At 40.1% G+C, this 27,218-nt stretch overlaps 1 protein-coding gene across 2 annotated transcripts in view; it reads right to left on the bottom strand.

The window, feature by feature from the left end:
• Positions 1-21,352, bottom strand: part of LOC113996160 (myocardial zonula adherens protein) — a 54,212-nt gene extending 32,860 nt beyond the window's left edge. The window contains exons 1-6 of one of the 2 annotated variants that reach the window (XM_027736890.2): positions 21,247-21,352; positions 15,574-15,663; positions 6,587-6,745; positions 4,214-4,306; positions 1,655-1,768; positions 654-806 (exon numbers count right to left, since the gene is read on the bottom strand). In XM_027736890.2, the coding sequence (XP_027592691.1) occupies positions 654-806; positions 1,655-1,768; positions 4,214-4,306; positions 6,587-6,745; positions 15,574-15,663; positions 21,247-21,330 (693 nt within the window). In that variant the 5' untranslated portion in view covers positions 21,331-21,352. The remainder of the gene's footprint in view (positions 1-653; positions 807-1,654; positions 1,769-4,213; positions 4,307-6,586; positions 6,746-15,573; positions 15,664-21,246) is intronic. The other variant, XM_027736897.2, reaches the window with a different exon arrangement.
• Between the last annotated feature and the right edge of the window lie 5,866 nt (positions 21,353-27,218).

The raw sequence follows: 27,218 nt of genomic DNA, 5'->3' as shown, positions 1-27,218 counted from the left end.
TACTATATCCAAATTAGTCTATTTTGAGCAATTTTAAGAGCAACAAAGGTTTGTAGAAGAAGGTGTGGGGGTTTTGTTGGGTTTTTTGCGGGGGCTTTTTCTGGGCTTATTTTTTTTGAGATTAAAGGAATACATTTGGCAGATGAGGGGAGAACATGGTCAAGCTTTCTGGCATATAAAACCTTACAATTTGTGTTTTATTCCCTTGCATTTCTCTGAAAGAAACAGCTTAATTCTCTTTTCAAGATACTTAAGAGTACTGCTGACCACATGCTCATAAGACTTAACAAATTACACCTGTGGTGCAATGCCAAGCAAACTCAACATCAAAGAAATTCATATAGCACTGTGTAGAGTTATAATACTCCTTCACTTGATAGAAAAAGATGCTAACAACCATTTAATGGTTTGAATTTTCATCTGCCAACATCCCTGAATCTTATGCTACATCCCATGGTATGGAAAGTCTGACTGTCATCAGCTGGAATTCTTTTTTATTAAACCAGTATCGATTTACAGAAATATGTGAGCTCTAGGGAATGATGAGGGTATGAAGGATGAAGAACCCTTTACAAATAAGGCTAAGGAATTATTTTAATGTACTCCTAATGCCCTTACTGTGCAATATTTTTAGGGGAGTTTATATACCACACCTTTAACTTCAGTAACTGATTTTCAATTTGTGCTGTTTCCAGTTGCTTTTGCTTCTCTCTCAGCTTTTCCATAGATTGCTCGTGTGTATGTTTTAAATTCCTTATTTGTTCCCTTATGTCAGTGTTCTCCAATGTAACATCCACTAGAGTTTTCTAGAAGAAAGAGGCAAACCACATATTAAAAATCAGAAATAATTTGATGAACTAACACAGTCAAGAGATTATGAAACAGGCAGGACATTTAAAGAGCTTCCTGATGTACTAATGCAGTGTGAACAGTTTTGCAACTTTTAACATTTAAAATTATGGCTTTTGTTGTTGTTAGAAGGTATTTCCATGAGAAATGTGCTCAGTGACATCAAGTCCTGGAACATTATTAAAAAAAAAAAAAAGGAAAGGAGCATGGATACATTTCAGTATGAATAATCTTCCCTTCTTCTCTCCAAGGGCCATGTGACACATATAAAAGGCACTAGACTGAAAAAAACTGTGACAATCAAGAAAGCAGGAACATTAGGTTGTTCAGCTCAGTTACATAGGAATTTGAAAGTCTTTAAAAAAGAAAATTCATTCCCACTTTGTCCCTCCCCCTACATTTCACAGGTATGTAAAGTCTCACAAGTGTTTAGCATTCAAATATGCCACTCCCATTTCTGTTAACAACTGAAGGTAGGAACAAGTCAGGAGATGGATCATTTTGCACTATACAGAACAGATCCCATTTTCAGCTCAGATAATTTGTAGAGACACAACTAGTGGCATTAGTCTGCTGCATATCAGTATCTCTTTATTGTACACTATTTTTTAATGGTTTTTTTAAACACAGGCGTTGGAACTCTTTTTCCTTAGTTTCCTAAAGAAGTTGCTTTAGATACCAAAGACAGTACTTTATGGTCTGGTTCAGTGTTAGAATCTACACCTGCCACCCATGTTGTAGGTATGCTTTTAACCCCACGTTAGCAAAGGCAGTTGTCAGCTGGGACACAGCTGGTAAGATGTACCTGCAAGTCTATTGATGCTGATGTCAAGGAGCTGTTCATTTCGCTAAAGCTATCTAAGGCTGCCGCCTGCACTCGCACATGAGTCTCTAAGGATTCCTGATGAGCATTTGTCACCTGAGCAGGAAAAAACAAACAAACAAAAAAAACAAAACAAAAACAAAAAAGTTTTATATAGAATAATTATCAAGTTTACCTATTCTTTCAAAGGGAGCTACAGAAGAGAAAGACCCCGACGCTCATTTTCACAGTACTAGGATGCTTAGAGTGTACAGGCCTCCAAGGATATTTTTGCACCTCATGAACAAACAAACAAAACTTGCTAACAGAACAAAATAATGCTAACAGAAATAAGGCACAAGTATCTCTGTTTACTGCTAGTCTGCAGTCACTGCAGAAGCTGTTCTTTTTGAAAGGACAAGAGGACACTTGGCAGCTCTCTATTCAGAAGGATTGTGTACATGGAGCGGGCAGATTGTAAAAAGTCACAGAGTGAGAATCAGAAGAATGCAAGAAATAAGGAAATCTAGAAAGGTTTGGGTGAACTGTAGGAAAGCCTTAATTAAGAAGGAACTGACTAATCAGGTACATAAAGAAGCAACATCAAGAAGACTTAAGGATGAAACAATACGAAGCAAGGAGGAGAAGTCAGAGTGCTTTGTTGTGTGAAAATTAGTAATTTTCTGTTATGTACACAAACACATGCTCAAAAACTGAAGGGGGAAAAAAGGCACAAAATTACTTCATTCAAGAAGAGACCAAAACCCAAACAGTGTAAATAATCACAAACAATCCAATAATAAAGAGGGAGTGTTACTAATGGAGGTCAGCCCAACTCACATTCTTAGTTGGATCACATTTGTTTCTTGATAAAAACATAAGAACACTAGGGACTCATATGGAGGACAAGGAGTGTTCAGTAACCAAGCCATACACAGATTAGGTCAGCATAGGGAGCAGAAGCCAAGTAATTGCTGTTAACCTTATATAAATGTGTGCTCATGTAAAGATAAACAAACAAAAGCAGAAATGCTTTGGATGGATTAAGAAAGTTACAAGATAAGAAAGACCTTGTGGTGAAGAAGCCCAGGGCAGGATATTGGAAGTACAAATTTCAAACAAACTTTATGAAAAAAAAGTATTCCTGAAAATTGATAGGAACAAAGGCACAGTGATTGAAAGCTGCAGCAAAGAGTACAGAAAGGATTTTAGACAGGGTACCCAAATAGGCAAAAGGTGACAGTCATGTAAAAACAAAATCAAACACCAATAACCAACCAAACAAAAAGCTTATTTTATCGGGTAGAACAACACTTGTGCTTCCTTTCAGGCAGTTTAGAGTATTAAAAAAGGGGAGGGTTGTCTCATAATGTGCCATTTATGTCACGAGTGCTTCATAAACTGCTAATTTGCTGCAGAACTAGATATTCTGTCAGAGCTGGTCAGAAACCCTTAATTAAGAAAGAATTTCTGACTCAAGCAGGATTTCTACTGGTCTGACAAAAGATCTGGAAGTGCAGGATATCACCAGTGCTATTCAGTAAAGATCAGCAGCAAAGACAACAAAACTGCACCTGAATCAGCATTTACCTGCATGTACACTGGGTGGGAGAGTCTTGTCAGCAGCATTACAACTATTTAACAGTTTACAGTTTTCTTTCTCTCCTCCTCTCAAGTCAGGGTGATTTTTTGGATTTTTTTTGTTTGTTTGTTTGTTGGTTTTTTTTGAGACTAGTTGCCACAGAATAGAACTACCTGTTTACAGCAAGGTCTGATTTTTATCACTAATACAGCATGCAGGGAACTGACAGCCTCCAAATCAGGATGGCAGAAGGGCACAAATCAGCGTCCCAATCCCTTGAAATCAGAATACCTTTAATTCCCAAAGCTTCACCTGAATGAGGGCTGTCAAAACCAAGGTTGAATATAAATCCAAAGCAAGTTTTCAGGGAGATTTTTTGGACCAAAGAACTCAGCAGTTTAATATGAAGGATACTTCTACAGACTGCAACAGCTTTTATTGCTAAAGCAGCGTGTCAGAAGAAAGAGAGGTTATCAAATGACCACTGAAATGTTCAATTAAGAACAAAAAGGTAATTTTTTAGAACTGTCAAGCACTTTTATATTAAAGAATACTGCTACTGCTTTTACCACAGCGTCTGAAAAACAGAGTCAGTAAAACAGAGCAAAGTGTGTTGAAATGACACCAAGTCACCCATTACTCCTAACTATTAACCTTATTTAGTTAATTCACCAGCAGCTTCCTGGTACATACATCTCCACTAATTATGAATACACAAAGACAATGGTATCAAGGTCATTCTTTTACTTCCAAGAATTTCCAGGCAATTAGTAATTCCATATGCAAAAGTATCACTGTCCTGCTTTACCTTCCTGGATGGAAAGATAAAGAAAGAAAGGAAACTACAGATGTCACATAAACCAATGAACTGGAATGAATTGGAAAATCAGTTCTGTTCTGCTAAAGCAAAAGAAAAGTTTCTAGATAACACCGGGGCAGTTATTCCCATATGCTTTCCCTACAAGTGAGTGGATACTTACTTTCAGTTCATTTGTAAGCTGCTGTATTTTTCGTTTCATTTCATCATATTCACCATACATTTTTTTTCTTACTTTTTCCAGAGTTGCTCTCACCTGTTGTCAGAAAAATCAAATGCCTTTATGAAACTTATAGATAATAATGTTTATAATAGGACATGAATTTTTTCTATGTTCTTCATTGTTACTTTCCATAATTTCCATTATTAATCTACCTCTGCATAACAACAATTTACTCTTAAGAACAAGAAAAAAACTTAAGTCTCAAGACTTGCCTACATAGGGATCATACAAATACCTGTCTCTATGAGTAATTCTAAACTTCTCTGTAGACACTTAAACATTTATAAATTAATAATTTAAATAAATGAATTTAAGTTAAATTATCCATAAGGTATTCTAACCTGATTACTAAATGAATTAAAACTAATTTGAGCATATATAGTTTTATTTCTGAAAAAAAGCATCCACACATAGATTTAATACACCTTCATACTTTTGAAAGTGGTTACTTCTCCCTGAGTATCCTTTGAAGATAAACCCTTCTAATTTCAGACTTTATTTACCAATGCAATTTCAAATCTGAAGAACAGAGAACTCAGTTTGATTTTAAGAACTGTGGATGCAAATTATTCCTTGTCTTAAAAAAAAAAAAAAAAAAAAGGAAAAAAAAGACAAAAACAAAAATAAAAAAAACAGCTGGCTTCCAGCTCCAGTTTACATGCCATTGCAATCTTGTTTGCCTACAGTCTACATTCCAGCTACATAATTCAAACTCTTTTTTCCTTTTTCCCCTTCACCCCTATCAAATGGTGAGACTGACTGCAGATACTCTAAGGCATCGAGTTTACCTAAGCTTACCTGCACAGGCTTGGGGTGTGGGGAAAACTCGAGCAGAGCTTTATACAAGAGGGGATGTTTCCAGGAGCCCTGCAGAGAGCACACCCACTCCCTCCCACAAAGAAGGGCACTGGCCACCAAACCTATGTGCTCAGATCCAGAGGAGACCATCAGCAGCTCTGACATGGCCCATCAGTTTTGTTCTGTTTAAGTCAGCACATATGAGGACAAGCTCAGGACTCTTATTTTTAAGACTCTGCTTTTAAAGGCAAAACTTATCTGGCAGGCCAAAGTTCACAAATTAGCACAGCTGAACTCAACTTCCAGAAGATGGGAGAGCAAGAGCCAGTATGCGTCTTCCTATGTCTTTCCCACTTTTTCCTGGAAGAATCAGTACCCTGAATGCACAAGCAAGACATGCAGTTCACCTGGTGTGTCGTGTCCCTCCCTGCCATGAGCCGGCTGGGAACAGAAAAGGGCAGGGAGATGGTCCCAGCCTAAGCAATCTAGCCCAGGTACCAGGAATAGTGGAGTTTGGGGAGCTGGCCCTGTGCATGACAATTCACCTGTTCCTTGACACCACCCCAACAGGGCAGAGAAACTACTCAGGCAGGAAAACAGCACCAGGGCAGTTTGTGTGCTTTGCCAGCACTGCAGTAGTGACATACCCTGACATGCCCTAAGCTTGAGAGTGGTGAACACTGGGAGGGGAGCTCACAAACTGTGAGTAATAAGGGAAAGAAGCAAGTGCTGATAGTTACAGAGACCAGGCAGATGTTAAGACCATACATAATTACAGTCTCTTACACTGCTGGTTTGGCTCAGTGTTCCTCCCTTTATATCAACTGCATTTGCACTTGAATCAGTGTAACCTGATAACCACTGACCAATGGTTCCATGGGTGGTGAGGGTGGATGGAAAAAGAAGGTCAAATTATTTGCCCTGGGGTAATCAGGGTGTTACTGCCAAAGCCTGAGAGCCAAGGACTGATGGGCTGAGTTTCAGGCACAGAAAAATTTCAAGCAGCATCAGAAATACATTTTTGGTCTTTCAGGAGAGCTTCTGCCAATTATGATAAATGTGCATGCACAGAGAAAGTAGTACAAAGACATCATTATTAGGCTGACTATTTTAAGGCTGCCCCAAAATATACCCCAGTGATTTTACTACATCACCTAATTTAGAAGCCTTTTCAAACCTGGGGGGCTTGGGGATGGGGAAGCAAAGGAAGAGAGGAGAGAGAGTTTGTCCTTCCAGGTGTCTGCTTACACAGTTTTTCCTGTCAGCAAGAATTTTCAAGCACCACTTACTTGGCAGGGAGGCCTTGAGTCTGGACTGCACAGTTCCCAAGTATATATATAGCATATTTTTTCTCAATTCAAATGCTAACAAGGTAAGCCTTTAGCTTCTGAGGAGGTTCCCAATTCAAATTCAGGTGTTGGGCTGGACAGCAGTCATCCCATTATACACTCACAGCTCTACATGGATATATGGAAAGGATATTTGACAAATGCTGAAGCTGAAACTGTAACTCACTTCTTTAATGTAATTCATCTCTTCTTTCAGCTGATCAGCTGACCAGCCATAAACCACCATTTCTCTCTTATGGTTGTTGTCAGTTCGGTGCACAACACCATAGACCATCCCGTGAGAGAGCTTCCCTGGAGACATCCCATTTGGTACGTGGTAGAGCTCCTGAAAGTGGGGGAAAAAAAGAAAAAAGGGAGATAATTTTAAAATCAGACTAGAATAAAAAAAAAAAAAACAGCAACATAGGGCCAGGAGAGACAGCCAACTATAGTGATGACCAATTTATAATTCATAGAGAATATAGAGATGTCTTTTTTCCACAGCCTTTAATGGAAATGACATAGGCACAGCTAGAGGAAACAGATTGGAGAGGTAGAGCCATGTGAGAAAAAGTTATCCTGGCTTATTTTCTTTCATCAACATATGCTACTTTTCTGCATTCTTGCAAAGCATTGTCAGGTCTCTAGTTCCTTCTAAACTCTTGCAACCACAGAATTGTCCCTCACTGCCCAAACTCCCTGCTGCAAGAAACATAAAAATTCACAAATTTACTTTAAAATTACTGAAAGTTATAAGAAACGGTAATTAAAACATTTTAGGCAAGGTTCCTTAAAAGAGAGTTTGGAAAATATCTGCTTATCTTGAAGATAAACAAAGTAGAATTTCAGTTTGCACTTAAAGCTAAGTAAGGGCCTCCAAGGCAATGAAATGCTCATTTCAGGGCTCCATTTCTCTTGTAGAAGTTGTAGAACTGACATTGTAAGAGCTAGGGCAAAGCTGTGAAACAGCATTCATGTGGGTGTTCCAGTATTATTAACTATTGTAGAAGGATAAATCTTCTAAATCAGGTCTTGCTATGTCAGTAGAAAGGCTGTTTAAAAGTGACTACATTTGTTATTTTAATGATCTGCAGAAATTTTTAAAACGTACTTGTGATAAGTTGTATGTCTTGCTTCAAGGCACTCTTCCCAACAGACTCCTCTTATCTCATCAATACACTTAGTAAGAAAAATATTCATGCAAACAGCAGGAATCATTTCCCTCAGCATGTAAATAAGTATCTGCAAGGTCAGATGTAACCACCTGACCTGACTACTCACCCAGCCTTCCTTCCAACCAACCCAGAGGAACATCCTTCTGTAGCAAGCATCTGAAATGAGTCAGTCTCCAGAACTACTCACTTCTCTTCTTGATTACAAAGAATTTAAACCATTAGCTTAGACAAAGAGACTTTCACATTATGACTTTGTTTAAAAGAGGAGAAAAATATTCTTCATTAACCTGAAGTATTTGCAAACTACAAACCTAAAATTAGTGGTTATTTCTGAATGGAAAGTTAGAAAGAAAGTTTGGAAACATAGCTGTTACTGCTTAGCTTTGCACATTGCTTTTGAAAGGCCAGTTCTGGGGGAAAATCAGTTCTAGGTGATTTTACTGAACTTTCTTATGCTGGATATACCAGGATACAGGTAAATTTGAGAATATTTATTACATTGATTTTAGAAAAGGTTTGGGGTTTTTTGTTCAATAAAGACAACAGGACAACCTTTAGTAAATTAGGAGTCTAAGCAGTGTCTAAATACTCTCTTTGACACCAAACAGAGGCTGAAAGCTCAGTGTCTTATATCCACCTGCAGCTGCATCCTAGAACATCTCCAGCCCTTACCCTGACAGATGAGAGGACAGCAGCTGCAGTCTAAAGCAGCAGCACTTTCAGTTTTAGCAGCCAAACACAGCTATGGTGGTAACATAAGAATAAATACTTCTTTGGATAAGGGGAAAATGAACATGAAAATTTACTTGCATTAAGAAAAATGGGTAATGACAGACATTTGTTTTATATTGTGTCCCTCCTGCAAGGCACTGGCAGATTTCCAAAATTGTAAATCCTACACATTTTCCTTTACCATATAATTAATAGCTTAATCATGTTCCTGAAGCTTGTGGGGGGGTTGCAGGGCTGGGAGGGGAACAATCACAGAGCAGACACCTAATAAAGAACATTTCAGGCGAAAAACAACAAAATTGCCTTAAAACCACTTAATGATAAAACATTGGGCAGCCAGCCCTACCTATACATGATATAACTTTGCACGTTGTAAACATTACATGCAAAGTTCCATAGCTTCATAATCAGCCATTTCATAACTATGTATTATTGGGGGTTTTCTTGTTTTGTTCTCTGGATGTGCACAAACAAAACCTCCACACCTGATATTTTGAGAATAGAGAAATACAGGAACTAGATGGGACATGCCTCAAAACTTTTTTGTGTTTGTTTGCTTCCAGGGTTGTACGGTTTCTTTCATATCTTCATTGCAGCTCCTCCCCTGCATCTGGATAATGGGATTACACACAAGTTTCCATCTTCCTGATAACAGAATGAATAATCACTCTGATTGTTTAGAGGTTACCAAGGCACCAGACACTGAATTCATAAATCCATACCCTTTGCCTATGATCATTCATTTTTAATGAGGTGAACAGCTGAATACCAGCAATACCAAGACCCTTTGTACCTCTGAAACACTAGCAGAATTGTCTAAAGTGCTGTTTGCAGAATTCTGTATGAAAAACTATTACCAAATTCCTTATTTTTAGAATATTATGGACACATTCCTAAGGAATCACTCATGGCACTTACATATGTATTTCACAGACGAACAGACTTAAATTTACATCATATTGGGCAGCACATGCAGGATTAAGAATGCACAAAGGCAAACTGCTTACATGGCTCTTGTAACAATGCTAAACTTGCCCATAATCTGTATTGGCACAAGCCTCCCAAGATGCTTTTGTTACTTCTCTTTCAGAAGATTAAAAGAATCTCCATCATCTGTTGAGTGGTACAGTTCTCCCAAAACTCAGGATATTGTTTTTACCTTCTCCTTATTCCTCCTTCGTATCACAATCCTCAGACAAGCACTTGTTAAAATTTCAGTACAGTTCTTGCTTGATTTAAAGCTGTGTGAACCAACAACTACACAAATAACTTCTCTCATATTTCTTTAGCCATTTTCATTGCTGTTCTATTCCAGCTTTGTTTATTTTCTACTCCCCCTTTTCTCTGTTTGGTAACTCCTAATTTCCACTCAGTGACCACTTGTTTCAGGGTTCTGTACAAACAGACAGAGAAGGGCTGACCTGATGCAGCCCCCTCTTAGAGGACGGATTACAATCAGAAAACTGCTCAATGCAGGGTTGAGAGTTGGATGGATTCCTTTCCTTGTTGACTTTCTTAATACACCTTTGCCTCTAAAGGAGGCCTTGCTGAATAGCTCAGTTCTCAAATTTCTCCACAGATCTGTGTCACTAAGTATGCATCGAGTACACTTTCTGCCAGTTTGCCTCCTCTCTTAAGCCACTTCCACCCACCTTTGTCTATTTTTCTCCCTTCACTGTTTTCTCCTTTTCTGCCTTGTCCTCTGTTTTTCCTCTATCACATCCTCTCTCTCCCATGTTTCCTCTTTCATAAATCCTGGATTTTCCACATCCCCAAGGAATACAGAACAGTTTTTTACAGTCAAACACTTTTCATTGTTTTCCTCTATGTCCCACACATACCCACATATTTTTCCAAGAGGGTCCTCAGTGGCCTCCACTACAGTGAGACATCTCAGTGAAGATAACAGCATAAGTAAATATATGCAAGTAAATACTGTAAAGTTAAGCAGAAAAGTGCTCGAAGAAGGTTTCATTAGATTAGTCAACCATCCCTGTTTAAGGTCAAAATATCAGTCGAATCCCTTCTGATGTGAGCTGCTGATCTGAAAAGGCAGATTAAGCTTAAGCAATTTGTGAATATTTCTTTGTGCCTGCAGTCAGTGCTGTGACAGCCCAAGGTAACAGCAAGATGCACATACATCCTGTATCAGCTTCCAGGAACAGCTTTGTCTGTGTTGCAGCAACCGACATGTTGTACTTGGTATGGTCACACAGAATGTGCTCAAGAAATGTAGCCTGTGTTTACTTAACTAATAAGTATTTAATACAGAAGCCTACACCCCAAGGTTGCAAAAGCCTTGATAATTGCCATGCATCCTGTTTATGTGTCTGTCCAAGGACGTAGCACATGTTAGCATGAAACAGGTGAAGCAAAGACATTATAAAACCAAACCCTAAATTTGAGTTGTTAGCTGCTTTTTCTATGGCCCATGGTTTTACTGGCATCATAAATAACACTGAGGAATGAAGTCCTTCCTAATCTGTCTCCATCAGTCTTTTTAATTAAAGTCAGATAGCCCCATACTTTGCAATGCCCCAAAATTGAAAGCAAAAGCACAGAAGATATTTTGAGGGAAAAAGGACGTCTGATGTAATGCTTAACACAATTCTGGGTTTAGCATTCATATGGCCTTCAAATTTTCCTGACTCATGATCTTCTGTTTACCTACACATCTAAAAACTTTGAACAAGAACTGTATCAGTTAAGTGAGGCTTTATCTTTTCCTTAACAGCCACATTCCAGACGTTTCTGAAATATCCAGTTATCTTTTACTTGTTCAGTAGTTATACAAGGAACAAGAATATTCAGGTTGTTACTTAGGTTACATATTTTCTGTTCAGTAAAATGACACATTTATAACATTGAGGTCACCAAGAACAGTTACTGTGCTCTGATAAAAGGTACCTCTGTTGTGTTTTTTCATATTTCTCTACAGCCCATTAAAATCTTGTTACATTTATGGATGTTTTATATACAAATAGTATTAAAATGGGGAAAATATGCCATGACATAAAAGACATGAGTGTTCTTAAATTCATGATGCTAAACAAGAAGCATTGCTTAACACATTCCAACTTTTAAGCTCCTTGGGTGTAGAATTTAGGTATCCATCTCAAAACACAGAAGTGAGAGGCATTATAAAGAGTCATATCTCATCCATGAAATCTGTACACAGAACACCAATGTTTATGCATTAGGAAAATAAGATACAACAAATGCAGTAGTAACCTCAGAAGTCAAGGGAATTCTTTCTGTGCTTTTCATGTAGGGCTGGTTTTAATGAAGGTGTCGCTTAATTAGTACACATCAAAAATCAGGCAATCAGTGCTGGAGAGACTGAGGAACAGTAACATCAGCCACCTGTAGCACATGAGCCACATTTGCTAGGGTACAAGTTCTGCTCTGCAGATAGGAGTGGGCTGGCAGCAGAGAAAATAGGCACTGTCCTAGATTCAATGTGCACAACAGCCCCTGCTCACTGCACTCGTATTCTTGATCCAGGACTGACACGAGTTTCTGCTTGATTCTCACCATGACATACAGGAGCAAATCCCTCCTCTGGTTTCTTCACAGCCTACTTTTTGTGCTGGGGTAAATTCAAGCATTTGAGGATGTACACAGCCAAAGTACCAAGTAGAGTTTAAGACTAAACGCCGCTCAAACTCAGGTAAAAGCCACAAAGACAGTAAAGTGACACAAATTTCTGGTGTATCATCTCATTTTCATTCTCTTGTCCATGTGTCCAAATGAAAAAAGTCTGTCTACATGTATCTCCATATTCTGCCCTCAAAAGCTTAGCTGCAGCTTCCAATGACACTTCCAAATTTAGCCATGACAGTGAAGAAAGAGACTGATGGATAAAAATAAGCTCAATCCCAAACAGGGACAATACAATTGTCTGGTAGCCCTTTATTATGCAAGACAAGAGGCTTCAGGACATGCAGATTTTGCATACAATCTGCCAAACACAATATGCCTTTGTACTTCATGGTGAAGTAAACAGCCTCACACTACTGTCATCCATTGTCTATCATGAACAAAAGTAATGGAACAAAATCAGAATAGTCTGTGATCCTCTCTACCTAAAGTGCTGACAATTCAGAGATATCCAGCACTAGGCTTTTAGCCTGTAACCAACCAACCAGCCTCTACCTGTCAGTTAAGTTCTCAAATCCTTCTTCCAACGTATCACAGCCTAAATATAAATACAAAAATCCAACCTGACACACTGGAGCACAAGCTCACTCTCCTTTCAGCTTCTGAGATCAGTCTCTAACTGCACCACCTGCCAGCCTTTCACAGAAGACAGGGAGAGGCCACCCTAGTACAGTATTGCCTACAGCAATTTTGTTGCAAAAAACTACCCAGATCCATCACTTTTATCTCTTGCACCAGATCATTTTTATTTCGTGGATGTATAGCAACAAAAAAGTCAATCTAGAAACTTAGTGCACTGATACAGATCGAATGAAGTACAGCATACATTTTCCATGAAGCTTGGACTACGGTGAAAAAGGCCAAGCCAACAGCTACCAACTGACACTGGATCACTTCTGATCTGCAAAACAAGTCACTGGAAGGATCAGCACTAGCAAGAGCTGCTGTGCAGCTCATGAGCTGATTCTGCAACTGAAACATCTCTTAGTGGTCCTGAGCCCGAGAAAGATGGAGCAAAGTAACAAACAGTCAGTGAGTCATCACTGTGTCAAACCAGGGCAGCTCAAAATCACCTCCTTCTAATGAAAGATTTGAAAGAGGAGAGATTACAACCAAATGTCACGCCACGGCGTATTTATAGTTTCCTGGCATTCCCTCGGACACTAAGAGGCCTTTGCTCTCCTCCCTCACCAGCAGAGACAGAGACAGGGAATAGTCTGTCTCTCCCCAGCACTTGTCCTGCCCAAACAGGATAAGTGTCCTGCCCTGCTCTGACTGCATGACTCGTTTGAGCACTCTAGCAAAAACTGTACAATCCCACAGATTACCCCTGCAGTTCATTTCTGTAAGTCACACAGCATATAAAGACAGCACAGAACTCTAGATTCCAACAAGGAATCTGATGTTAAAACTTTATTCTTACTGAAGCTGGATTTTTTACCTTAAATTGTCAAGTGCAAAGCAGAAAATGGAGCAGTTCCCTAATTTCTATTATCCTTATTTCCAAAAAGGGGGCACAATTCTCAAAGGACGGTGTGTGGATTACCTAAATTTGTTAAATTTGTTCTTCTCCAAGTGCTTTAAGTGATTTCATTAACATGAAGTCAGCTGAACACTGGTGATCAGCAGAGATATCTGATCACTGCTTTTAGGAGACTTTTTTAATTAAATTGGAGTAAAAGCATCACAGCATGACTAAGTCATGAGGCATGTGTGCACTGTAAGTTATTGTATAACTCATTCAAATAGATAATGCAATAGGTTACATAGACAATAAAAATCTGCACGTAATATATTACTGCCTGGCTTTAGAGACATAAGGAAAGACCAGTTCACAATCAGTGATTTTTCTGGAGCTGCTTCCATACACTGCAATCTGTGGGGTGATTTTGTTAATGACACAGAATCTATAAAACACAAATAGATGGCACAATTCCTCTGGGGTTTTTGATTGCTATGAGTTTGACTGATGAAATCCCATCTAGCTGTGAAGACTTTATGTATGCTTTCTAAAAATCTTTAAATTGTCTCAAAGCACTGAACTTCAGAAAACTGCTCAGAACATACAGCATTTAAAACACACACTGTTTTTTTGGTCTCAGCTAAAAAGCTTCCATCTCTTAAAAATCACTGAGCAGTATCCTGAGCCAAATAATGTATTTATTATCTTTCATATCCTCGCCTTAACATTCTCTGATATGAAGCCCACTCGCTTTTACTTGTATTATGTGGGAAATAACAGCTCTCATTAAATATAACGTCCCACAGAGAAAAAAAATTGGTCACATAAGAAAATTGTCACTACAAATTGTCCCAGCCCTAATCATTCAAACTTCTTTCTTATTATTGCACTACTCAGCTCCATAAAATGAGTAAGCCGTGAGTCAATATCTACCCTCCTCAAAAACAAACTCAGACTCCTCTCAGGGCAGTGAGCCCATAAGCTTAGGCCAGTCTGAGGGTTGCTGCAATCAGATACAAGCTGGCAAAAGACTGACAGAGAAGCTGCTTAAGTGCCACAACTAAACCCATCTGTAAAAAATGAATTATTACTATTTAATGCTGGCCCAAAGATAGTTTGCATTAAGGTCTATTAATCTATTCTGTAAGTAGCAGTTCTAGAACTTGAAGGATCAATTACTCTGCCAGAGCACTGAATGAAAACCTGAGTGTATGCAATATTCAAGCACAAGAAATATCTGATAAGGAATCCTTATCTTGGTCATTTTACTTTGCATTTATTTTTATTGCTTCGGAATGTTTGTCTTTCTGAGTAATTTTACAGTTATTTTTGCCTCTAAGTATCACTAAGAAATTATTTCGAGTAAGTCCTATTGCTGTTTTGCTTCCTATTGTCATTTTACTGTTCAGACATTGGGTCTGGCAAACTTCACCAACTTCTTTGATTTTGGTTTATCAAAGTATAAATGTGGTGAAGTTGTAGAGCCTGTCCAGCTTCCCTTTTTAGACTATCCTTAAGACAAGTTAAACATCATCTCTTACTCTGAAATAGCTCTTAAAGAACTAGTTCTGCACCAAAGCAGATTTAAGATTTTTTTGTGTGCATCTACTTGTTTCTACAAAGAAATTCCCATTCTGAACCCTTCTAAGCACATGACCTTCAAATCACTTTCACTTCAGAACAATCTTAAATTCTTTATTTTGTATTTCTTATTTGCACATCACCCTTTACCAAAATTAGCTGACACAGCAAAACATCAAGGTCCCTGGCCCAGCAGCTCCCATACACACTAATGCCCAAACCTTGCACACTGCTAAGCCTACATGAAACATGAAATCCCCTTCAGCTGAGGATCAAGATCCTGTTTGATGCAAGACCCAGCTCCTGATAAGTTTCCTGCTCTTTGAAATATAAATATCAAATAATCAAGTTTTAAAGGTACCTCAGTCACAAATCACCTCCAAATCCTCTGTTGTTCCTCCACACCCTCTGTTGTTCCTCCACCACTGTCCTTCTTGCAGTTTTGCAATCCCTAACTCCAAGGCTCAGGCTCAAAGCTCACAGCAACTAATATCAGCAGCCATGGAGGGCTTATATATTTACTCCTAGTTTATACAGAATTTAACTTTGATTCTTAAAACTTACGCTTTTCTTTCTTTCAGTTTCCTTCACTCCCTGTTCAGGCTGTGAGACTTCATCAGGTGGCACCGTCAAGCGTAACCTACAGACGTTCATCTGAAAGAAAAACAAGATTTAGGCATTATAAAAAAATATTTTCATAATTCTCTTTACAGAATGAACTGTACTAACGTTCAAGTTTGAATCTACTATTTTCTACCTTCTACATAGCTGCCAAAAGATTATTTTTTAAAGGTTAGAGGGGTTTTTAGATGGCAAAAAATAATTCAAGGGCATCCCCATAATTACATACCTGAATAGAAAAAATCCATTTCAATCAACAACTTGTTCTTATGTACTCATAAATGACATTGAGAACTGAGAGAACAGAACAATGAACATCATTTTCTACTTTCTGAGTTTTGTTTGCTGATTGGCCATACTTTTAATCTTCAAAAGAGATTATTTAGAAACAGAGTGTATTTTAGAGTGAATGCTTCTTTTCTGTTCAGTATATGGCCAAATATTTGAGGCAAGGGATACCTCAGTGCTGCAACTCCACTGAATGTGAATAGGAATATTATTGAAATCTGTTACATACAAATTATTTATAAAAACTAAGCTTCAAAACACTTCAGAAGAATTTAAGCAGTGTTGTTTCCCAACTGATTTTAGAAAAGCCAGTAGGGATGATATCTTTCTGTCCCCACCTGCAGTTTGCCTTGCTTAGGGCTGAGACATCTTTGGTGTAAGGATATTTTCAAATCAGTGCATTTCATACAAGAAATTCTGTTAAAACTTTCAGTCTCAGTCCTGTTCAAGAGACATTTTTGTGGAAAACAACTGTAAGTCCTAAAGAGAGCACAGCAAATGCTGAAATAAGAATTTTGGCAGTCCAGATTCAAAGCTGCACAATACCTTCCTGTGAAATCCCAGCTGTCTGTTGACAACAAAGAGAGCTCTTAAAGCTCTTCCTGTAAAGCTCTGAAGTATCCCTTTCATGATTACCGTGGGCCATCACCACTGCTCTTCTACAGGCCAGCATCTCATGGGATCTAGAGCTCCCCAGTTTTTCCTGACTTCCTACCTTCAGCCATGCTCAATGTGTGTCTTTCTCTGAAATACCCCTTCCCATTGCACTTGTCCCAGCTCACAGCTCACAGGTCATCACAGCACTTCCTTTGCCCTTGAAAATGGCAATAAAGTTCAGACCTTTTTCAACTTTTCAAACGGGCTTTAACTTTTTCTTCTTCCCAAGCAAAAGCAGTTGGAAGAACTATCTGCAAATATCTGCAGCAACTTCACTGTTTTTAATTCCTTTCTTTAAATCTGTTGAGAGGACAAATCAACAGCATTTCGACTACTGGTATGTTGTCAACTGTATTTAAAATATGTTATGTATTGCCTTCCATCTTTCTCTCAGTTTGGTCTTCCAGGCCTGCTAGGCCTGTTCTGCCAATAAGGAACAATGTCCTGACATGCAGATAAAGTTCTTATAAAATATGTGAGATGTGTGAAAAAGGAATAAAAAGTTTCTAAGAAGATCAAGGTGAAATATAACCTACTCTTTGGACACATCTGTGAAGGCAACTTTTTGTGCATTGTTAATTCATCATTCATGCATATGCTAGCAAATCTAGAACAAGAAGCCACAAAGTCACACAACACCCCCAAAACTTAGCATAAGAGCAGGTTATGCATTCATATTTGATAAAGAATTCTGAAACAATGAAATGCATTTAAAAATGATCAATCTTGGCACACTGGCTTTTGACACAGATTGACTGCTCTGTTTGTTCTAAGAACACCACACTCTCCCCATATACTACAGAAGCTGATGGTGCTTCCCACTTACAAGTCAGTTATCAAGATCTATTGATAATAAACTCCTCATCTTCAAAACTCTTGGATTCATAATGTAATCGGTATCACCTTTCCTCACCTATTTAATTTCCATTTCCCCTGCCCTTTCTTCCCATTAGCTTAGTAAGGCTCTTTCCTCTTAAAACATCCCCGTTTACAACGTGAAGGGAAACAGAGACTGGCATTCCTCCATGTAGGCAAACAAAGACCAGAGTCATAAATAGGAAATAGAACTGAATCTCTGCTGTGCAGGAAGTGACAGAAGAGGCCAACTTTTCCTTACAGTGACTTCAAATGAAGGAAAACTGCACAAAAATAAATGAATGGATTGCTAGGATAAAACATTAAAAAATCCTCAGATAAACAGAAATAGATAATGACTGGCAATTCAAAGTTAGGAGAAATTGAGTTGTGTATGATTCTCTGAAGCTGGCAAATAGCTTGCCTACTAATCAGTACAGGGCTAATTATAGGCAACACAGATTCAGGGTGCAGTGATTGTAAATAAGTAATTACCCCTGTACCTGTCAACCGGTCATGACTGACTGTCACATCACAGAGCTACTATGAAGGAAATCACAGAATGGCAGTCAAAGCATAACAAATAGATTGGAAATACAAATTTACAACAGCAATTTGTTGAGACTAAAACCACTGTACAATAAAAGGGTTGTTATCATTTAAACTGCTTTTTCTTGCCCTTTTCACTCTGCCTTATCCATTACCCCCAAATCATTTCCCCCACCCCAGTTGGCAGTCAGCTGAGGATTTCAGCCTTGAAGTGATGCCCAGTAAGGCTTGTACAGCAGTGGCAAAGTACCACCCAGTTCCTTGCTGGGACAAACCTACACAGGCTGTACTTTCGCTATTGTTTATAACAATAGGACTTCCTCAGCATCCCTGGGGAAACAGCAGCAAACATATAAAGCAGCCATCCACTTCTGCTCCTCGTAGGCCCCAGATGATGCATTCTACCTAGGGACAGAAACACAGACCAAACTGCTAAAATTCAGAAACACTACAGATGTTGGAACTTTTTCCTCTAACCCCCAGAAGCAGTCACAAATACTGTACATATACTGTTCTTGCTGTGCAGTGCTTTCTGAAGAATCAACACACTGTACCATTTGTCAGCAAGTTTACTGGAGCAAATGAATGAGGAGGCCCACATGGAAATCACAGCGAGCCCTCCTCCAACAGCAAACACTGCTGCAGTGATGCCTCAAAATGGAAATGAGACCGTGACAGGAAGTGCCTCGACTCAGTGCCAAACAATGGCAGGATAATGTGCATGAGGATGAAGAAGTAGTTTCCAGAAACCAACTGGGTAATGCAGGGATGGGGAGGAGAATGAGAACTACTCCAATGGGGGAAAAGTTGTGATTCAATTTCCTTCAACTGCTTACTAAGAACAAGTGAGAAAAAACAGGGACAGACGTGGCTTCCACCCTCCCTTTATGTCACTGACATTGTCACTTTGTGAGCATAACTTTCAAAAAGAAATACCGGGTAGAAGAAGAACCAGGTATATTTCTAATAATCTTTCAGTTTTTTGTTTAATTTGCAGCATCTGCAGCTTGGGTAAGTCACCAATATAAGTAAGCTTAATGGTACCGACATTTTGTGTTTGCTCTTGGCTTTTTGACACCAACAACCCATAAGTGGCGTTTCCAAAGCTCATCTGGCATCACTTGTGAAACAAATCAGTAGAGAAAAAAACAAAGACTGACAGGTTCAGCCCAGCACAACACCAGACAGCAAAAGTTTGCTGAGTGCAGCGAAAATTAACAGGTCAGGACATGCTTTTTTACCAGATTTCTAAGAGGCTACTGGGACAGCATGGATGAGAGCTACTGCAGTATGGCAGTTAGGAAAAAAAACCAATCTAGGTTAGTTTAAAATGTTGAGAATTCGTGGCCCAGATCCACAATCCACATTTATGTTTACCATCCTACTCAAATCACTAGGGTGCAACTTAAAACAAATACAGATGACAGATTCTGTTTGAGTAATGTTCTTCAGCCTCTTCTTCCCCCTTTCTAAAAAACGAAGCACCCAGAAAGGCATTAATCATAGTTAACTATGGACTGAAATAATTACAGAGCTAGCATTAAAATAACGAGCAATGTTGTTACAGAATAACCAAAATTACTAGTACAGCAATAGAAAAATACAGGCTGCTGTACTACCAACCAGTCTTAGAATAAGACTTTTACAGGAGCCCCACAGAAAAGATGTGGTTCAATACTGATCCAGCTTCAAACCAACTTTAGAGTTAAACATCACCAGAATTTAATATTGTTGATATTGTCTGCTAATAAAACTGCATAGGGAAAACACCCTTGTCAAGTAAATATCCACTACCCTACCAGCTCAACGCACAAAAATCACTCCCGTTGCCTAAAGCCCAGTGTCAGCTTCAGACTTTTGAAGGTGAAAGCAGAAAAAGAGTGGATGTTTAATTTCAGTCAGTCCTAAAAAGCAAAGAAGAAAGTACTTTCTTTGCTCATTTATCTGTTGATTAGCCTGCTCCATTTATGAAAGCTCTGCTATGAGATTCCACACACAATTAAAGGGCACTTTTCCTGTGACCACAAACACACAGGAATGTGACACACATCTTTCATTTATTCAGCAGTTATTCTAACTGTCTTCCTCCCCTCTTCTTACAACTCATGGTAAGGGAGTCATATTTCACTAAAAAAAAGGGACAACAGCTTCCCAGTGGGCTGTATTTGCAAATTAAATTTTTACTAGTTTCCTTAAGAGAATATATCAAATACAGTTCATCTTACATCATGCCCAGTAAATCTATCAAGGGGGTGAAAATACGAAAATTATCACCTAAACACAAGTTCCCTTACTTTAACTTCTTTAAGAAATAGTAAAATAGGAAAACTCAATGGGAATACGGAAGACACACAGGAAACATAACTATGACTTTCAAGTCATCTTAATTTTTCCACATACATGAGCAACTTCAATTTTTATGAAGACCAGCAATCTTTTGCTGTGGAAGAGCCTGACCTTCTTGCTATCATGTAAAACAGAGCACCACAATGTTCTTCATTGTTTCAATTAGGAACTCATAATTTTGGAGCATTAAAACAATCACTACATAAATCAAGAAGTTTCATGATCACATGGGGGTACTTCTTTGTAAGGACAAGATTATCACTTATTTTGATTTATTTCTTCACATGTGGAGTGAGCACTCACAATGATAGCAGTGTGGTTACAGCAGCAAGAAAAGGGCTATTTAAAGCTGGGTGGCTGTAGAGACATTCCTGTCATATCTGCATGAGTTTTAACAACTTTTTAGAAGCACTTCCCAACAGATTAATACATCGTTATTATTTAATGCATCTATAAAATTAAAAAAATACATCAATAAATCATATTCCTGTATCTGAGAAACTGATTATCCAAACAAATTACTATTGCCATCTAAATCGTTGTGGCGAGCCTCCTCACAACAGGCAGAGCCTGGACAGGCAAATTCTGAGTTTCAGATATCCAGATACATTTCAAAGGTGCAGGGAGAAAGTCTCCAACACAAGTACACCTTCCCGAACAGCCAGGGACTAGCACTACAAAAGCCTTGCGGGACACCCCAGAAGCTCATCATTTCCCCGCACCTACATCGAACGCACAGAAAGATGCTCTCGCACAGCGCAAAATAAGAGAGGAGAAAGAAAAAAAAAAAAAAAGGGAAGAAGGAAAGAAAGAAAGGAAAAGCGCTCCGCAGGTAAGTACAAGAGGGGGTGTCGAACCGCCGCTCCCCCGCGACACCTCCCGCGGGCCCTCCCCGCCGCCCCCCCCGCCTGCCCCGCGCACCTTCCGCCGGGCGCGGCCGCCGTCCCCGGGCTGTCCCCGGGGGGTGGTGGCGGTGACCGTGAGCCCGGAGCTGTAGCGCAGCATCCCCGCGGGCCGGCGCGCACCGACTGCGGCTCCCGGGCCGGCGCCGCCGCTCCGCCCCGCGCACTTGGCCGCGGGCGGCCGCAGGGGCCGGGCGGGGGCGGGCCGGGCAGCGGGGACGGGGCTCTCCCCTCCGCCCAACCTGCGCCCCCGCCGTGCCGCCCGGGCACCAAAGTGCCCGCTTTCCTCGCCTGGGGTGGAACTGGGCAAAGTGGCCGTGGGACGCTGAGGTCCCGGTGCGGGGTGGCATTGCCTCTGCTCATAACTGGGTGTTGGGGCGCAGCGTGGGGAGAGGGGCTGTGAGAGGAGATCCGCCTCGGTCCGTCTGTCACTCAGCCACCTCCCGGGACTGGAAAATGGGGGGTAGGGCTCGAGGGAGTCACTGGGGGCCACTCCGTCCCATTCTCCTGTACCCACCTCTGAGCACTCTAACCAGAGAGTGATATGTGAAAGCTGGACACTGTCCTCCCTTTCTTCCCACAGCAGCAATCCGTGGGTGACCCAGGGCTGTCAGTTGTTATCCATGCTCCAGGAACGGGTACCAGACTGATCCAAAAGCACGCAGACCCCAGACAGCCGCGGGTTGACAGGCACAGAGCCGGTGCAGCTCAGTGCATGAGTGACAGCATCAGCCTTGGTGCCAAAGGTCCAACAAGGTGAGTCGGGTCTGCTGGAGCTGCCTGGCCCCGAGCCAGGTTGCAGGTGTGGACTTCAGCATTTCAGATGCTCAGCTCTTCCGGATCTGGGCTGAGGGAACGCCACAACCCTACCCCGCTGACACGGGCCTAGGCACACACATCTTCACCCACAGCCAGGGCTGCGTCTGTCATGAGCAGTGCATTCCTCAGTAATCAAGGGAGTCATAATCAAAGGAGATGCTTTTGTTTGAAGGAAATGGCAGAACAAATACCTTAAAGAGCATTTTTTAAATAATTTATCTCCCGTCTCCATGTAATTAAATTAAGGCCACGAGAAAACACAGTTATGGCTGTGCAGTGTCTGTGCCCGATAAGATGTAAAGGACCAGAGTGTTGAAGAGAGGAAAGTAATTTGCACTGGAAAAATGTAAACTGCACCGAAGTCTGAGTGCCTCACCCTCCCTGCGTGCAATGCCTCTGTCCGCTTCTGCCCCCAGTTGTCTGTCTCCAGGACAAGATTCTGAGCTATCAACATGACAGGGATCTGAGGAAGAGAGGCAGAAATCATTGCCCAACCCAGAGGAATGAATGAAGGTTCTGCATTTAGTATTCAGCATTTTTTGTTGTTTTCCTAGCTACTATTCTCTTCTCCCCCAGAGGAAGGTAATATAGCCCAAGGCAAATAAGTTAGAACAACCACTTGTATTTGGATTTCTCTCACCTCAAGATTGGCTGCATGTCTTTGTGGGAAGGCGTCTTGTGCCTACAAACAATTGCATTTCCATATGAATCACACCTGTCTTAGCTCCTGGTTGTAATGCTGCTTTTGTGGGTTTGCAGGTGGAGAATAGGTTTATCATCAACAACACGTTCCTTCACAAGTATGTTGTCTACCCACTGGGCTGTCATTTACTTGTTCCTGGTTATTCTGGTGAGCAGCAATGTGTCTGTTTAAATTCTGGTATGCAGACAGCTGGTGACCTTTGTGGTTTCAGCTGAGGAGGAGTTCATAGACCTGCGAGATTATCCTGGTTATTTAGAAGTTTTGCCTTCTGGACTTCATTTCCCTCTGGGAAAAGGCCTGTATGCAGGGCTGCCTAGTCACTGCAAGGCACAAACAGGAAACTGCTTTTCTAAGAACAGGCACAGAGATTAAACTTGTACCACACTATGGGAAAGGACCTCCCTTCCCATACACTAAAGCATGAGAGTAAGGCACAATAATCAGATCTCTGGGGGAATCTACAAGGTCTGCATCAACTTTGCAAATACTGATAATTTTGATGGAAATTTTGTTGGTGCAGATGAGGAAGACTTGTTCATGGATAATACAGAGATAGATAATAAAAATATAATTTTCTCAGTTACATCTACCTTACTAGCAGCTCCCCCCATTTCTTGGAAAATAGCAGCAGGACATGTTTACCCAATTTATCAATATTTGCTAGAACAGAAGCATCTTCTACTTTTGGGCACATCCTCAATTTAATATCCTCTAAGAAAGAATAACCTACATGCATAGCTAGTAGTCTCCTTTTTTTGGATACTCTCTGAATCTTCTTCCCTTCCCCTCAGTCAGGAAGCTGCTCAAGTGTAGTAAGGAGTCTAATTTGTTTGCTGCCTTGCCAGTTGACTGTGTATCCTATGCAACCATGTGCAGTCACCATATTTGTGTGTGAAATTATGCCAGAAGAATCACTGATCAGGAAGAATATAAATGCTCCCAAGAAGCAGCTGGGTAAACTCATGGAAGACAAGCTACGAGAGCTGTAACACATGAAGATACATCTACAACTACTGACCCAGGAGGTCCCTGAACTGTGGGTTTGCTTCCTTGATACCTCCCCAGGGACAGGATGTTTGACCACTGTTTTTTCAGCCTTGGCATGATGGACTCCCCACCAACAGCAGTAAAGGTGACAGGCTTCTAGCAAGCAACAGGTCTCCTCTGCTCTGAACAGCTCTCGTGCCCAGCTGTTGCTTGCCTAGGACCAGCTCTGCATGTATGCATGGCTGCAGCTCATTATTCCACATTTGCCATTCTCTCTCACCCCCTATGGAAGCTTAAACCAAGAAGTGACAATCCACAGAGTCACTCTCTGTTGCTCCCTGTCTGGTTTTGGCTTGTCCCTGTTTGCCAGGACCCATGACTTTACCTCCCTGGTCCTGATAGTCTGAAGTAGATTTGCCACAGTTTACAACTCTTTTTTCCTGCAAGGGTCATTGTACACATGTTGAGAACATTTTATACTGTCTGTGGTTTGGCATTACTTTAGCAAAATGAGATGGGGGAATAGAAAGGAAATCACTACTTGGGAATTAGTTTGACTAAATTAACAGTATTCTATTGGTTTTTACAGCTGGACAGACTACTCAAAAGGTATACAGAGTCATACAGACTGCTCAGACAATATACAATATGGTGGCAGAACATAATCTGACCAGGATGCTGAGCTTTCAGTTCAAAACCTGGCACAGCACTTTGTGACTGCAATGATCCAGAAGCACAGCAGGTTAATTACAAGATGACACTATAGTATGAATATCTGGAGCAATAGTTGTTGTGACATAGCTAATATAATTACACAGAAATTACAAGAAATTTAAAGTGTAGGCACCTTTTTTGTTTTTTGTACACTACCTTGTTCACCCCCACCAGTGTTACTGAAATATTTTTTCCCCAGGAGGCCCAAAGACCATTTTGCTGCGGGAAAAATGAAACAGGATGTCACAAAATCAACAGACATTTCTATGAAAAGCCCTTGGTCACAAGATGGACAACAGAGCATGCAATACATGGAGTAGGAAGCAAGTCTGCCCTAACAGAACAGCAGATCATAAAATAATTCCTGCAGGAGTGGGTAGCCTGGTCTTGCCATAACAAATTGCCTAAATGTGGGCATGATAAAAAGCAGATTGTTATTTTCCCATCAAAAGCTCCTCTCCATCTTTAGGCTAACTGCTGACACAGTCAAGAGGAAGAAAAAAAGTTCCAATAGCACATGATCAACTGGAATATTAATCCCACAAGATTTAGGAATAATTGCAAAGGTACAAATGGAACAAGAACTCACACCTGTGGTCATTAAGGTTATAAAGTCCCATTTGTATTGCTACAAAACTGAGGTCTTGTAATTAACTTCTAATAGCCTACACTTTCCAGGGAGATTAAGATCTATTCTGCCTTCATCATCCCTAAAGTGTGAAACCCATTTATAGAAGAAATTATCAAATGGACAGGTACATGTAAAATATTTCACTAAGAACTGTAGGCTCAATCAACTATTTTTCCTCAAAGCTGTTTCTTTTTGCTGCCAGCTCTTACCCTTGTATTCTACAGACACACACTTAGCTCAGCATCATAGAACTATTAAGCTCTCCTTTTTAGGCATTTAAAATGAAAATTTTAGCCTGCTAATGGTCATAAAACAGCTTGTTAGGTGACATATCAGAAACTGAGCCCCCAAATTCAGTTGTCATAGGTGCCCTGAAATGCAGTATACAAACCAACACATAATATTGTGCAGTTCTTCTCTTGAATAATATTTCATCTTTCACTGGCAAATACATCTTTCCTGCATTTGGAGCTTCTGTGATTTATAGTTACCCTTTTGAAGTGACATAACACACACAGCCACCTGAATGTCCAGCTTGGTTCAGCTACAAGCATCATATCACTTCTCAGACCTTTAATTGTTTACTCTCACTTACTGCTCTTGGTACATGGCTAATACAAAGATTACTACAAAAACTCAGAGCCTCTCCTGCTGGTCTCACATAGACAAATCTAAAATTAGGAATTCCCACGCCAGGAGTTTGAAATGCAGAATACACGTTTTATTTTGCAAAGCCCTCGGTACCTATTTCATGCAATTATTTCAGTTAGGGTTGAAATGAATAAAAATAAGAAATTCCTGGAGTTACCTGCAATAACAACTTGATTCCGTGTTTGCTGACCATGTAGAGTCACAGACTGTAATTGCAGTAAATGTTTCTTTGAATACCTTCTGCTTTTAATTGTTGTCCTACTTTGTACTTGAAGTCCATCTTCCTGTCGAGTTTCTCAAAGTATTTTTTAACTGTGTATCAATAAAGTCACAAAATGCAAGATAGCTCAATAAGTAATACATTGTGCACAGTAATTTCCTATGGAAGAGACAGAAAAGACAAGAGAGAATGGATTAGTTACTAAAAATTGTATCTAGGCACGAACATAGAGCAAGTCCATTGAAGCCAAACATGTAATGATAATAATAACAGGATTCCACCATGTACCTTTATGCATATATATGTATGTCAGTGTATTTCACACAGTTCGTACACCTAGCAGTTAGAAAAATGAGAATTACACCTGGTAGCTGTGATCTGTAGAGTCAGACTGTTAAAAACAATTTATAGAGAAATAAAAATTACTACCACTAAGATTTTAAAGAAGGCTGCAGAGCCTAGGAGGGCATGTTTTTCAATAAAAAGATATTTTTACCTGTATTTTGGAGGGCTTTTCATAATTTTACAGCTATAGTCATGGAATTGATTTTATTAACTAAAAAAAAGCTTGAACTTTAAAATCAACTGAGAAATATGAAATATGTTGAGGCAAATACAGGACAGTTTCATTTCTCATGAATATGTGGCCACGTTTGAATGAAAAAAATAGCACTATAGGTTTTCAGTCACGAATTTGCAGGGGTTTAGATAGCATCAGTGAAGATTTTGCTGAAGCATATAGGGCATCAATCCAGTTCTGATTCAGCAGAAAAAGTACCACCCCTTGATTCACCTTCACCGTTTCCTCTTTCGCGTAGGTCTCCATTCAGTTCCCAGCTGGGTCACAGCCCACAGCAATGTGGCTCCTGACACACGTGCAGTGCTGGAAGCCTGTCACTCATCCTCCAGCAGCAGCTCTGGGTTTGGTCAGTCCCTGCAAGCACAAATGTCACATAAAAACAAGGCAGCAGAGGAGCAGCAGCGTTGCTCACCCAGGGGTGTGACTCGGCCGGGTCACGCAATGGGACTGGTTACGGTGGGTAGGAGAGGAGCAAACAGGCACACCCCACCATTAGCACCACTGGGGTATTGTTAGGGAGCTGCATTTAAAATCATATTCCACTCCCTGGAGATAATATCAAATGATAGATCCCTTCTGATTCGAGGGTTGTCATTGTTGCAGGAAATAAGGAAATTTCAGAGGCAGAAATAAATTGAGGAGTGCAAGTTCTTCTACAAGTGTAAGGAGTGGAAATATTTCAGGGA

Source organism: Pipra filicauda, unplaced genomic scaffold (assembly GCF_003945595.2).
Source record: "Pipra filicauda isolate LSUMZ 115617 unplaced genomic scaffold, ASM394559v2 scaffold7_size6619720_pilon, whole genome shotgun sequence".
Taxonomy (NCBI): Eukaryota; Metazoa; Chordata; class Aves; order Passeriformes; family Pipridae; genus Pipra; species Pipra filicauda.
The sequence above is the reverse complement of the archived record's forward strand: the minus strand, read 5'-3'. Positions and strand labels throughout refer to the sequence as shown.